Source organism: Vigna angularis, chromosome 2 (genome assembly GCF_016808095.1).
Source record: "Vigna angularis cultivar LongXiaoDou No.4 chromosome 2, ASM1680809v1, whole genome shotgun sequence".
Classification (NCBI taxonomy): Eukaryota; Viridiplantae; Streptophyta; class Magnoliopsida; order Fabales; family Fabaceae; genus Vigna; species Vigna angularis.
Window position 1 is genome coordinate 4338755 of NC_068971.1, and position 15529 is coordinate 4354283.

The window sequence follows — 15529 nt, forward strand, 5'->3', positions numbered from 1 at the left end:
GTATTTTGGGGTCAGATTTTGAGTGTGTGAGAAAATTGGGGAAAATAGGGTTTTTCGTGGATTCGTTCTGGTTCGAAATTGGGAGAAAATAGGGTTATAGTGAGAAATTAATTGTGAAGCACTGTGGGCAACACCTGAAGCAGAGTCTTCTGAGTTGACTCAAAACCAACATAGAAACATTGCACGGTGTTGGCGGCAGAGGAGGTCGAGGAGTTGGGAGGGGGAGAAGTCGAGGGAGGGAGGGTGGTGAGTGGCGGAAGTGGAAGATTAGAGAGTGGAGGAGAATCTGAGGGTGGAAGAGATAAAGAAAGAGAATGAGAAAGGTGTTGTGTGGCGTTGGGTTATTACAGTGTAAGGAATAGGGTGGTAGTAGAGAGAGGATAGTACCATTGAGACAAATTTACAAACATGTGGCGTGCGTGAAGAATTGGTGACCATAGCAGCGATGTCCAGAAGCCAAAATCACCAAAGGAATTGAATAATCCAGTGGAAAGATAAATCAACCAATTCACCAGTGAGAGATAAATTATCACAGAAGAAAAATTGGCCCCTTTTTTCCACTTCTTTCTCATCAATAAAAACACACTAAAAGTTCATAAACCCAAAAGCCAAAGCCATAAGCAAAAAACATTGTAAGACTGTAAGGCATGGGAGGTGCACTAGGTGGTTGGATTGGGGGTAGGCGTGGATGTAGATGTTGAAGAGGTGGGTGTGGGAGGGTAAGAATAAGGTTTCCCAGAGAGGGGAGAGGGTGAGGAAGAGGAATGCGATTATGGAGGTGGAGGAGAGGTGGGAGATGGTGTGTGGGACGGCGACGCGACGGAAGAGGGCGAGGGCGTCGGGGGCTATTCAACCATTTTAGGTTTTCTTCTTCTCTATCTGATGAGATTTAAGACATTTATGAGTTTTGAAATATCTTCATTTACTAGGACTATATTTATTAAATAGAATTTATTTTAAACTTAAAATAAAATAATTTCACGTAATGAGTTGTTATTGTGCCACATGGTTAGTAAACGCTACCTCAGCATGCCACAATGCAAAAAATTTAATGCCATCCACAACAATTAATGGCAAGGACATTATTGACTCAATTTTACATAAAAGAGACCAAATTGAGCACTTTCAAAATACGAAGATCTAATTGACGCAAATCTACACAAATAGGGACTCCGAATCAATTAAACCAAAGTAAAATAGCTGAAAGTCGTGAAAATAAGATCGTATGGAAGAAATTGTTCTATGAAGTTGTCTTTTATAGATATCATTAATGTTACATTGGGTTTTCGTGGGAAGATTGAAGTAAATATATAAAGTAAAAGAAAAGGAAAAAATTTAAAAATAAAAACATTTTTTAAAGTTATTTGGAAGGGAAGAAAATGAAAATGAAAGTGATTATTTTTATTTTAATTGTATAGAAACTAAATGGAAAAAAAATATGTGCAAAAAAATGAAATAATAAAGGATTATTGTTTTTGTTTTTTTTTAATGCACTCTTTATTTCTCTTCCTTTCACTTTTGGGGAGAAGATAAAAATGATATGGAACCCACATATTAAAATTCTTCCATCCTTTTGTCTGTTTCAGCTAAAAGATTATAAAAACTGAGATTTTGTTTATATGACTGTAATAAAGAAGTTTAAACATTTCATCAATGCATTATATAATTTAATATTTATTTCTACCACACTTAATAATTCAACATAGTTTAAGAGTCGAGTTGAAACAGAATTTATATAATTTTAAATGCGACACTGTTAATTAATGTGACACTGTTAATTAAATAATAAATTAGTATCTACAATTTTAAAATTATACATCAATTATATAAATACGACACTGTTAATTAAATAGCATGAATTTTTTATTTATTAGGACAAGTAAAAATTTTATTAAGATTACGTTCATTTAAAAGATGATTTGAAGAAGAAGATTAGATAAATTTAAAAGGATTTCAAAGTAAGTTGTATTTTATTTTTTAAAAAATTTGAAAGTATTTGAAAGTGATTGAATGTAAATTTGAAAGTGAAGTTTGTATAAAATTTTATCATGATAATAAAAAAATGTTTTATGAATAGAAATTAAAAATTATTAAAAATATCTTTAACGATAAAAGTAATATAAAAATATATATTAATAATATATTTATTGGTAAAAAAAATATTAAGTATTAAAAAAAGTAAAATAAAATATTATTTAAGTAAAGTCATAGAGATTCACAAACTTCATGAAAATCTCCTCTACGTTCCACTTCCTCACCCCTGCAAAACAAAAAATAGGTTAAGCATCAATCCATTACAACCTTACTCATCAACAAGTGCATGGACACCATTGAAAGCTCCAATACGCATGGTGGATTCGATTACATGTTTCCTTACTACCAAAAAAGAGGGCATTTTCGATGGCCTAAATTCGTCGAAAAGAGCAAAATCATCAGTAATGTCTATTATCGACGGATTAGCGACGGTCAATTGTCCGATGATAAATCGTTTGTCGTTAACTAATACCGACGGTCTTTGTCCTTCGATAATTACCAAAGGGCAAAGGCCTTCGATAATCTCACTATTTCTATGAAGGGCAGAGACCCTAGTTTCATTCCACTAATTTAAATTATGAAATTTTTCATGACATCAAGTCAAACTAACCACTAATATTTCTACGGGAGAAGAACAGTTGAAAAAGAAATATTAAATGATATTACATAATATGTTTGTAGTTTTTTACATAAGATACTTGCTGTCACAACACTACAAATTCTTAAACCTTAGTACATAGGAAAAACATCTAAATTCTACTTCTAAATAAGATAACAGCTCAGACAATGAAATAGCAAATGTAAACAAGAACTAATACTAAAAACTATAAATATAAAGACTATCCAAGTTCAAGCGGCATCATGAAGCAAACTTTGATAAAAATGGTACACACCAGCCTCCTTCCAGAAACAGCTTGCTACACGAGACTCCAAAATCTGCCAATTCCTAACACCTAAAGTTGGTCCAACAACTTCTAATCAATCTGATGAATTCAGGTGAATCTCAATCTAGCTAAAAAATGCATGAATTAATGCTACTGCAGTAGTTGACCAAGAACCAGTTGACCAAGAACCAGCATCCAAGTATTGAACACCAAGCCTTCCTCCAAATTTCATCATTTGCAAAGAACCTGAAACTAAGTGATGCATAAAAAGAAAGAATTCGATTTTTTAAATATTGGCCTTTTCAGTATAACACTAGAATCCATTTTCTATACTATAGTTGAGTGTTGTCAATCAAATATAATACAATTAATAAGTAAACTAAATTATAATGCAAATGGAAAGTAAAACTAAAAGGAATTGCTTGAAATGACAGAAAACCAAAAATCCTAGTAATTACTAAAACTAGAAATTAACAAAAAATGGAAAACTAAAGTGCAATTGAAACTAGGGATAATATACCTGTCATCTAAAAGTAATATGAAAATTAATAGAATTAAAGTGTGTTATTGAAAAAAAAATCAGTGAAAAATTTAGAAATGGGTTGGAAAAAGACAATAGCCAAGGAAATCTGTATTCTAATTATGATTTGAAAAGTATCCTACTTTTGAAAGTTTTTACTAGAGTATGCTACCCGAGAAAAGAAAAACAGGGCTAAACAGGTAAACATTTCAAAACTGTGTGATAAAAGTTGGCAACTCATGGTTTGGGTCCCGCACTACGATTTTTTTCTTTAATAGGAGGAGCCTCTTTTCTCGGTCCTGACTTTTCTTTAAGCAACTATAACATCTTTAAGATATTTGAGAATATTACGTGACATCTCTCTAATAAAGGAAAAATGTTTCAAAATCTATTCGTTTGAACTTTTTATTTGCTACAGATGCTTCCAGAAGTATTTCCCTACTTTTGAGCATTGGTTGATGTTTACAAAAGAAGTCTTATTTTCGTAACCACAGAAAGAGCATCTTAAAATAAGCATGCCATCTTATTTTTGTTATATTTTTGTTCGTGAATATATATGTAAGGATTTTTATTTTGTATTCAAATAGACAGGGAAACTGATGAATCATATTTGTCATGCAGGGATTCTCAAATAGTAAATTGAGCGTATTTTTCCCAAACTTCTTTCCACACATAAAAAGAATAACAATACCACTGGATATTTCATACAAAAAACAAAACACAACAACTGATATTTGGCCACCATGAAAGAAGGAAATAAAGGCAATGTTTATGAAAAATAAAATCATTAGAGAGAAGTAATGCTTACAGAAGCCTACCAAGAGCGTCAATTTTCTCCTTTCCTCACTCCCACCACCATGCCCTCTTGTTTTTCTCTATCATTTTTCATATTAAAAGCCTTTCCACGACCACTGCTAGAATTGAACATAAATATCAAAAAGCATAAAATAATGTAAAGCAATCTATGACAGAAACTTATTCTTTTCACATGAGCACAACAGACAGTTCATACAGGGTTTTGAAACTAGGGATAAGAAAAAAAATTATATTTTTCAATCCATGTGCTAAAGTTTCAATACAAGACCAAAACAGATCAAGACAATTAATCGAAGACAACATGGAAAGGCAAAGAAAATACTTAGCTCCGTGTAGACGCGCCTAACCTAGGCTCTGAATACCACTTGATAGCTCCAGGTCGAGGCAGATCGACGAGGAACCATGGAAACTGGCACAGATCGAGCTAATCGAAGAAGAAGAACAGTGGATGACAGAAAACGGAGGCAAACCCTAGATTGAATGGTTTGATTGGTGTACATTCTAGGGTTGGGGATTTGGGACGTTTTGATCGGTGGAGAGAAAGGATTCAACGATTGAATCGATGGAATGGAACGAACAGAGGTTTTAATCGGGCAAAAGTAAAGATAGAACGATGAGGATAGGTTTAATCGGTGAAAAATGGATTCTTTGGTGGATTAGGCTGAGGTAAGGGAGAAATGTACAGGAGAATGAAGATCTAGAGACTAACCATGGCTGGGCGCATTAAGATCTGAGGCGGAGGAACTTGAAATATGGATCGGAGACGAGCGAAGGTTCGAGAGAAAAAGAAATGTGTGCGGGTGGATCTCTCCAGAGAATGACTAAATGAAGATGTGATTCGGATATGAAGAGGCATCGCAGACATTACCGAAGGGCAAAAGGCCCTTGGTAATAAACCTTCGGTAATACGTGATTTTATTGTAGTGCCTGGAATTGGTTATTGTGTGAAAGGGGTTGGAATCAGTTACTCCTTGGAATCGGGTAAGGGCTGCAATAGATGAATGTGGAATCGATTATTCGACCACTGGAATGGGTTACGAGTCCATTAATCGATTACTGCTTTTTCTTCAGTCTTCAATCTTCATGCTCACCATGAAAATCAATCATGTGAATGTGTTAGGACAAACAAAATCCCACATCAGATAAAATATAAAATATATATGAGTTTATATATACATAAAGTACATCCTTAGTAAAAGATATATTGGAGTGATGTTAAAAACAAATTTGTGTACACGTATGTGCATCAACCCACCAATGGTGATCAAATAGGATACAACTCTCTCGAGTATCTACGCTATGTTTTTGTCGTAAAAATTCCACCTCCATGTAGTTGGCCCATAGATGTTTTATGGTTCTTTTTCCTTGGTCTCCAACCTCGGCCTCCATGTTGACGATAAAACATACCTTAATTGTACAAAGATAAAATTGATATTTATCATTTAATCCTTTTAAATTCTCCAACGACTTTCGATTATAAACAAAAGTATTCACCAACCACTTTTTCATCTTTAATCTATAATTCTTTAAGGCAAATGAAAAAAATACTGTTTTACTTTTTGGTAATTTAAAGTCAAGAGAGTGGACCACTGCATTGTCCTTTATGCATTGTCCTTTATAAATTGTGGGCTATTTCCATGAGAGAGATGTAGGTCCCTGATATTGTCATTACAATAGCTGTTATTATTATTATCACTATGGCTACCGTCTCACACCCAAATTTCCTGTAAGTGCCCGAAATCTTCAAGTAGCACAAGCATGGAAGCAGAATAGAAGCTGTGACACTCAGAAAGGCTCCAACCAGCGACATGAGAGACCCAAAGAAAGGGACAGCAAGGGCAACAACGGTGGTGCTCAATACCAACACTGTGCTCAGTAAGATGCTCGTCACCCTATTCTTGTACGTCTTTGGAAGCAAATCTTTCAAAGCATTCGTAATAGGTGTTGCCATCAAAGCAAACTTGGATATGGGATTCACCAAGGTTGTGTATATTGCTAATTTTGAGCTGAGTTTGTCCAGAGGCAGGTTCAATGTTACTTGAGATTCAGCCCCGTCACCAAACATTAAATAACCCACTATAGCCATGGATGCATAACCCACGGTGGTTAGGAGAAAACATACAAGTAGGACCTGCAATGTTCAGAAAAGTAAAATTCATTAATTAGATAGAAAAAACAAGAAAGTGAAAGGTGCTCTCTTTACTTAAATATAGGACAATAATCTAACGTGAGTACTTACGTTAGAGAACTGATGTTTGTTTGTCATCGAATTGTACAGTGTGGGAAAGACAGGATGAGCGCAATAACAGAAGGCATACAAGCTAACAGCTGTGGGGAGACCATTCCAATGGACAAGAGTTCCTTTATGATGAAAACCAACTCCATCAAATGTTGCAGTCCATGTTATTGAAAGGATGATGAGAACAGAAGCGAAGACTCCACTTGCAGATACATAAGAGAGTAGATTCAAGTTGTCCAACCAAACCGTGGGCAAGATGATAAGGGCAACCATAATCACAAATAATTGCTTCCCACCAATTGCTAAGCCTGCTATGTGAACCTCTCCAATGGGGAATATGTTACTCAAGTTATCACCTTCTAGAATCAAGAATCCTATTGAAACCAGATATAGTTCCGTGTACATGGATATTGACACTATCAGTCTTCCTGTCTTTCCAAATGCAAGTTCACCTATATCAGGGTAGGTTCTGATGTTTGAGTCCTTATCCATGCATCTTTTAATCAGAAGGCCCGTGTAAAATGCAGCAGCGGCAATAGAAAACAGAAGAGCCAAGCTTAACCAGCCTCCTGTTGCAAGAGCATAAGGAACCGAGAGTATGCCAACACCTGGAAATTAAACCAAAATCGCAACAAAACATTAGTTAGATTATGTTTTTACATATAAGGCAACTATAAAAGAAACAGATTATATATTTTGAATGTGTTGAAATACTCTTAGATAAGTAAAGTAAGTGCATGAGTTGTAGGGGGTTAAACCTGCTATTGTATTGAGTCCATTAAGGCATGTACGAAAGAAGGATACAGTATTTTTGGCAGAAGAGGCAATGGCTTTCTCCTCATCATTGAGAAGTAAAGGAACCCTAAAGGAAGGATTGTACGAAAGTTTTTCTGACATTCTTACGAAATCTGATATAGCTGTTGACGAGAGAGATGTATATTTTTTTATGTGAGAAGTTTGATGTTGGAGTGGCTTGAATTTGCTCTCTGGTCTGATCTAATAAATACATAGAAATTTGAAGTTGTTTTCAAACTTCGAAAGGTCACAAAAACGTTTATGATTTTTCCCAATTAAAAAAACCCTGATGAAAAATATGGACCACGAGTAAATACCCTTGTCTTTTTTGGATACCAAATACGTGTTTGTTTCAAACTAGTATGAGTGTATTTAGCTTATTTTAAACGGGTTTTTGAACTTACTTCACTACCTAGTACAGAAGAAAATTCTGACTACTTTCGCAGTCAGCAAATCTAATCCACTATTGACTATCGAGGAAACAAGAGCACAAAAATATTTACCATAAACAAAAAAAATATTTTATACACACTTTTAAACTGCGGAAAATATTTAATAATTAAGATATATATGTATATATATTTATTATTGTTGAGCATGTATTTATGAAGAAATTCACACTGAGTAAACAGAATATATAAGTGAAGTATGGCAAACTGAAAAGAACGCGGTTGCATCATTGAGTGGGATAAGACAGATAAATTCCCTTTCTCGTTTATGAGATGAAAGAAGCGTGTAAGAGCATTTTAGGAAAATACAGGTCCCACTTTTAGCAAAATTAAAGGGGAGAAGTGTAGTTAGCACGCCCGTGTTTCTCTTATTCTAAATGTTTGATAGTGAGTTATTCCTTCCATTTCATAAATATCCATGTGTTTTAATTAGTTGCAAGTATAGGTAAACGGTCGTTGATCCGACGTACGAATGGATGAAAGTTATGCCAACAATTTCTTCGCAATCAAAATAAACTTGAATACAATACATATTATTTTTCAATAGAAAAAGACATATATTATGAATGAAAAATAATATAGTTTAAGTATATATCTTATAACTTACTCTCAATTAGTAATATATTTGATAATTTCCATTTTTCTTCATATTTCTTTAGTCTATATCACCATTCTGATTCCTGTTTGTTTTCATTTGGAGTATAAACCTGGCTAGGAATTCACATGGGAACTGGAAATGGAATCTGTGCTACTAAAAAGTATCATCTTATTGGAAAGAGAATGAGGTGCTTGAAGAACAATGTGATAGAGGAAGTAGAAATTAGTGGTGGTGACATCGATCAAGGAAGAGAATCAGACACTATGAATCAGCCAGGAATAGAAGGTGTACTGTGATATGATTCATTGAAAATATTGTTCTCTCATATACACATGTAATCCATTATACATAAATATTATCGATTATATGTCTAAAATAAGAATTTTTTTCTGAGAGGACATTGTTTCATTTTCCCCCCTAAGATAACATCCTTTGCACTTTATACACAGATGGCATGGTTTTTTAAGATAGTTGAATTTTGATCTTCGTTTTTTTTTTTCAGCACCGGAAAATCAATCAAAATTTGGTTTTCGGGAAACTGAGATAGGTTTTTTTTTCTTTTTTTATTTTTGTTGCTTTAAAATGAGTAGATGAAAGAAAAAATTAAGATGAGAAAGTAAATTTGATAAATGCATATTCAGTTAATTAAATTATTTTTTTAATAAAAAATTTGTTCCCAGAACCCTATGGATTAATCTCACATAATTAAATATATTCAGATCATATATATAATTACAATGCTTTAAATAAATATTTTTATCTTTTCAATTTGCTTATACATATCTAATTAAGTTTATACCACAATTATCTACTCACCTTTAACTCAACTCAAATTGTATTTCTTACAAAATTTACCAAATAATTATATTTGTTTATGTAAATAACTATATATATATATATATATAAATTATACCTCATAATTCAATTTTCAACATTTTTCTATCAAATATATCAATTTTTTTTGTAAAAAAAAACTAATTCCTTATAATTCTCTAAGATATTAATTATTACACATTCACTAAAATTACACTTCTTAATTTTTAATAAACTAAATATTAGTAAATAACAATATTTCTAAAACTCGAAGACTCTTAAATAATCTAATTCCTTATTTTTATTTTACTGCACATCTATTACGAATTTGTTTAAAAACAAATTTATAACTAAAATAATTTCTTTTCTAATTATTAATGTTAATTTAAATCATCACAACTTCAAACTATTTATTATCTAATTTCAACTAAAATCATGTTATTATTTTGATTTGGATTAAATATATTTTTGTTCCTAAATTACAATGTGATTTTGTTTTTCATCCTTTGATTCATTTAGGGCGAGATCACACAACTAATGTTTATCTGTGTAATTAAACTATCGGTAAGCTATCTTAGAAAAGAAAAATGAAACAGTGACCTATCAGAAAAAAATTCTCAAGACTCATGATGCGATCCATCATAGCATAATAGTGTCTTAATCATTATTGATTATATACTTATCTCCTAAAAACTAATTAAGGCCTTTAAAGACGGTCGAAAGGCCTCCATGTACCAAGAAAAAATAACTAAAAAAACGTGTTTATTGTAAAGAGTAATGTTATTGGTAGAAGGAAAATGTTTTTCTTTTATATAATTTATAGTTCACAACCCATTTTTAGGAGTGTTTTAGTTATTAAAAAGGTTAAATTTTTTATTTGTAAAGAAAAATAAAATTAAAGAGAAAAATAATAGATGTAAAATGTAAGTTAAAATTTGTAGGTGTAAAAATAATAGCTTTAAAATTTCGTTTTCATTTTTCTTACATAAAATATTTCATTTATTGGCTCAATTTTTTATCTTATCTTTTCGTACCTATCGTGTCTGTTCTTTATCATAAAAAGTAAAGGAGATAGAAAATAAAAGGTAAAAACAAGAAAGTATTTTATTTCATCATAGTAAAAGTACAAAGAATATTTTGAAAAGGACGTGGTCAATTTAAGCAACTCTCATCGCTTTACTATTCCCATTTTTTCTATAATAATGATAGTAACATAACTAATTTATAAAAAATATAAATTTTAAATTAAATATTTATATTTTATTTCTCTTCACGAAAAACAACTTGTATATATATAAATAAAAAAACAAACAAATTGGTCATGGCTGTTATTTTCCTCTAGCTACCAAATATTGTGTTAAGTTCTGCATGCGAAGATAGTTCGAACTAAGAAAGTCTCCAACCCCCCACCAGCCCCTTTATCTTCCATTTATGTCTAATGGGATTAGATTTGAATCTTCTCGTGATCATTGATGACAACAAAAAGAAAAGGTTGACAAATCATCCAATGGACAACCTGTGATGATTATCACGTGCTTTCCTCCTAAACCACTAATCACTAAAATATAAGCTAAAATACTCAAAAATACAAGCTCATTCGTGTTCATTCCCCACCAACCACACATTATTCGCGTAAACGAGGATCTAAAATACATACACACACACACACACACATATATATATATATATATATATATATAGAGAGAGAGAGAGAGAGGGAGAGAGAGAGCATGTTGAGCTCTATAGAAAAATGGCAAACTCTAAAAAGATTATAGAAAATGAAATTTGCATATGCGAAGCAGAGAAGAAGGGGAAAAAATTGAATGATGTTATGATATAGAGATAGTGAGTGAGAAGAAGAGAAATAGTACCTGACAAAGCATTGAGTCCATTGAGACAAGTGCCGAGGAAAGATGTGGTGGCATAAACATTTGGAGAATCTGTCTGAGGATTTTGGGTGCGTTCATGACAGCGTAGTGCTTGGTCTTGGATTAGGGGCATGTTAAGGTTATGGTTTAGTTGACTGTTGGCGGTATCCATTGGAACCCTTGTGATGAAAGAGCGATAAGACTGGTCTTCTTTTCTTCTGCAACTAATTCACTTGTTCTGCTCACTCTTATAACAAAATTCTCCATGGAAGACAAAATAAAAGACAAATGTAATAAAGTATGTTTGCTCAATAGATTGATGGTTTCATACTCATCATTAAAAGTTTATTACTATTCGAATCAACAAATTGTTGGTGATCACGGATCTCTAGTAAAAAATATTTCTTACTAGTAATAGGATCATAGAAAAATTAAACTAACTTGTAAAATAAAATCTGAGTTTAAAAAACCTTTTGAATATTTTTATGTAAGAGGTACATAATTTTCATAATTCCTATAATTAAAAAAATATATATGTTTTCGAACACTAGAAACATCTTTAGTTCTGAAAATAAAAATTATAATAAAAGAGGGGTTAAGGTGTGCTAGTGCTAATTGTGGGTCAGGTGATTGTGAGAGGTTGCTTTATTCGTTGCCGGAGATTTGGTTGAAGAATCAACTCATTTCTCTTCGAAATATCAAATGATGTATTTGGTTTAGGAGGAAAAGAGGTAGAAGGAAAAGAAGTAGAAAGGAAAAATCCATATACAAGTATACAATAAAACTATTGAAGATATTAACAAGAAAGAGAAGTCAAAACACGTTACCTCATGGGTGCATTCATGTTGAGTCAAAACCTCTTACTATAGTTGTTGATCATGAAAGATGCGAATTCAAATTTGGAGAATGTAATTGATTTGCTATTGTTGTTGGTATATTCTATACTTTCTTTCTTTTATATTGATTGTAATTTTTCCTTTTCATTTTTCTTAATTGAGTTAATTTTTTTAATCTTTTTACTAAATTTCCTTAGTTTCTCGGTTCCTACCCACAATGTCTGTTTGTTACTAAAAAAATAAAGGACGATAGAAAATAAAAGGTAAAACAAGAAAATATAACATTTTAACATAGTAAAAGTACAATTTTTTTTGAAAAAACAAGGAGTTAATTTAAGCAACTCTTCCCTCTCATCACTTTATTATTCCCACTTTTTTATATTATAATAATAATAATAATATAACCAATAAAATTGTATTTTATTTCTCTTCAATGAAAACGATTTTTATGTCAACCTACCAAAGATTGTGTTAAGTTCTGCATGCGAACGTAATACAAACAAGTAAAGTCTCGGGTTGCGTCTCGCACTTTACCTTCCACGTCAATGGGATTGGATATGAATCTTCTCTTTATCTCATTTCATGACAGGAAAAGCAAAAGGTTGACAAATAATCCAATGAACAAAACGTGCTTTCCTCCTAAACCATTTAATTAAGGACTAATCAATAAATTATAATCTAACAAAAGTCACTTTATCTGTCAGGACAACTGTCAGGAAGACATCCTCGTGTTCATTCCCTCATTATTCAGGTAAAACGAGACACTGAATCATCAAAATTTCTGCTTCTGCTAATTTATATAATATGACAGACTCACACTAAGAAAACAGTAAACTCGAAATACATTGAATGAGGTTATGATATAGAGATTAGTACCTGACAAAGCATTGAGTCCATTGTGACAATGCGTTCATGGCAGCGTTGGATTAGTGATACGTATAGGAACACAATAGGTTAAATAAATAATAATACTGATATTATATTAAAATGTAAATTTTAAATATAATTCAATATCACAAATTCAATTTAAAAGATAAGATTTATATATTTTAAATTAATTTTATCTTTAATTTATTATTATTTTAAAAAGAAAAAGTGTGAATAAAGTTGGCTGCGTGAGGCAACTTTGTGATTTAATATTATATCGTATTGGTTTGACTCATCTAACCTACAGTTGTAATATCTCTTTTCTAATAAATATTCTATTAGAAGAAACGCAGAAGATCTTTATAAAAAAAGTCTTTAAATAAATAAAAAAGACATATTAGAAAAACAAATCGTTAGCTTTTGTTTTTTATCTTTTAGGTATCAACCTGTCTTGCTGATGAATAAGCGATAAGACTGATGTTTTCTTTTGGAAGTAATTCACTTGTTGTGATGGCTGTTATAGAAAAGTTCTCCGCAGAAGACAAAAATAAAAGATAAAAGGAATAAAATCGATTTTTTTTAGGAGGAATAAAGACAGAAGGAAAAGAAGTACAAAAAAATTAAATGATTTTTTAATTGTTTGCTATTGTTAGAAGTAAATAACCCAAATAGAAAACTAGATGTGGAATAAATATATTATTTTTTTCTTTAATAGACTTGCATCTTTTGTTTTCATTAAAAAGATTAGAAGAAAAAAACATGTGTAGCTTCCATACAGATATATAATTCTGATAATATGCTATCCAAATAGATTTTAGAGTTTATAAAATATAATAATAAATAATTTCTTTTAAGAAAACATAAAATATAAAATTTATGTGTCAATGTTGAATAACCTACCATATTAAATATTATTTTGTAAAGTATCTTCCTCATAATATTTTCAAATCACAATTCAAAATGGTAAGTTAACTTAAACCATCTTCTTCAATTAATATATATATATATATATATATATATATATATATATATATATATATATATATATATATATATATATATATATATCAACAACTAAATTTTTTAATAAATAAATTTTATTTTCAGAAAAAAAAATAGATATAAATAAAAAGAAAAAAATTTCTTTTAAATTAATTTAAAAATACAATAAATGAATTGAAACTAGAAAATTTACTTTTTAAAAAGAATATGATAACAAAATAAATAATAGAAAAAATAAACAATGAAAACAAGTAGAAAAAAAAAAAGAACAAAAAAAGAGTGAAAATGATAAAAATAAAAAAATATGGAATTCATTCCAATTTTAATTCTTTCATCTATTTTTTTTTTTGTGTTGCTCCCTCCACCACCACCCTATACTTCCTCCACCTCCTCACATTATTTTAAATACAATTATATCCTTAAGTTAAAAAGACTTTTACTTTTACCCTATTTTAAATAATTTGAAACCCTAATTTTACTTTCCCAGCACCCACCCACGGAACTTTCTTTCCCTTTCCCCATTTCCATTTCACCTCCCCACCTCCCGCACTTCTATTCCTTTTTCCTCCCAGTTTTTTTTTTTTGGTTTGAAAGCTTCCATTGCCGCCGTGGTGTGGAGGAACATCGAGGAGCGTCCAGAGCATCAACCAGCGTGAGGAAATATACATCAACCGAGGTGACATCCTTCAATGGATGTTCCCTAATAAAACAAACCCTAAAATAAAAAACTTAACCACGAAAGCGACACTGCACCACGAGAGAGAGACTGCTTGATAATTCTTTCCATCACCACCAACCTTTGCAACTTGTAGTATCTCACAACGACGAAAGAAAGAGAGAAAGAAATATAATGTTAAAATGAAATAAAAGTATTTTACTCATGTACGAGATTAGAATAAGTTATTAGTGAAATAGGTTGTGAATGGATAAAATTAAAAAATAATAACCCTAAAAATAAAATTTTACTGAGGGGTAAAATAGTAAAGGGGAGGTGAGGGAGAAAGGTGTGATGGTGGAGGGAGCAACACCCTTTTTTTTTCATCTCCATTTGCATGTTGAGCTAAGTCCAAGTGTATTTTACTATTCACATTGGTCTTTTCTTTTTCCCATTCAATTTGCATGTTGGGCTACCCAAGCCATTTTAACACCATATTCTATTACCTTTTTGAGGCTTCTCTCTACATCACCACATTCTTCTCCCTACACCTTTCTAATTTTTTTATATTCCAAAAATACTCTTAAGTAAATAATTTTTATTTTTATCATTTAACTTTTAACTTTTTTTTTCTAAACCCTAATTCCCTTTTAACTTTCCCTTTTTACTCCTCCATTAGCGGCACCCCACTTCTCCACCCCACAACACACATCAAAATTCTCTCTTTCACTCCTCCACCCCTACACCGATCAACATTCTCTCTTTTCCTTCATTCTTGTTCCTTTCCTCTTCTCTTGGAATTCATTTTCCATTTTCGGTGCTTCTATCTAGTGAGAGGTGTGCCTTGTTCGCTTGCGGATGGGTGTATCTTTTGTTCATTTGCAGAGGGTGTTTCGTGGTTGGAGACCAGGTTGGTTTCTTCTTCTCCTTGTCTTTCGTTGTTGCTGTTTAGGTGTTGTGAACAGGTTGTTGGATTTTATTTATGTTGTTGGATTTTATTTATGTTTGGTTTCCTGTATTTGTGGTCTATGAAGAAAAAAGGAGAAGAAAGTGTGAATGGATATGGGATATTCGTCAACGGATATGTTTTGGTCTATGAAGAAAATAGGAGAAGAAAGTGTGAATAGATATGGGATATTCGTCAACGGATATG

The 15529-nt window shown here is 31.7% G+C and overlaps 1 protein-coding gene across 2 annotated transcripts; it reads right to left on the minus strand.

Moving 5' to 3' along the window:
• Nucleotides 1–5509: 5509 nt before the first annotated feature.
• On the minus strand, nucleotides 5510–11247 carry LOC108328632 (amino acid transporter AVT1I). 2 transcript variants are annotated; one of them, XM_017562522.2, is made up of 3 exons: nucleotides 11020–11247; nucleotides 6494–7101; nucleotides 5510–6385 (listed from the first exon to the last, which is right to left on the minus strand). In XM_017562522.2, the coding sequence occupies exons 1-3, from the start codon at nucleotides 11186–11188 to the stop codon at nucleotides 5870–5872; spliced, it is 1293 nt and encodes a 430-aa protein (XP_017418011.1). In that variant the 5' UTR covers nucleotides 11189–11247; the 3' UTR covers nucleotides 5510–5869. The 2 variants fall into 2 exon arrangements, with proteins under 2 accessions (XP_017418011.1, XP_017418012.1); XM_017562523.2 differs by lacking the exon at nucleotides 11020–11247 and adding an exon at nucleotides 7252–7454 and having other exon boundaries at nucleotides 5511–6385.
• Between the last annotated feature and the right edge of the window lie 4282 nt (nucleotides 11248–15529).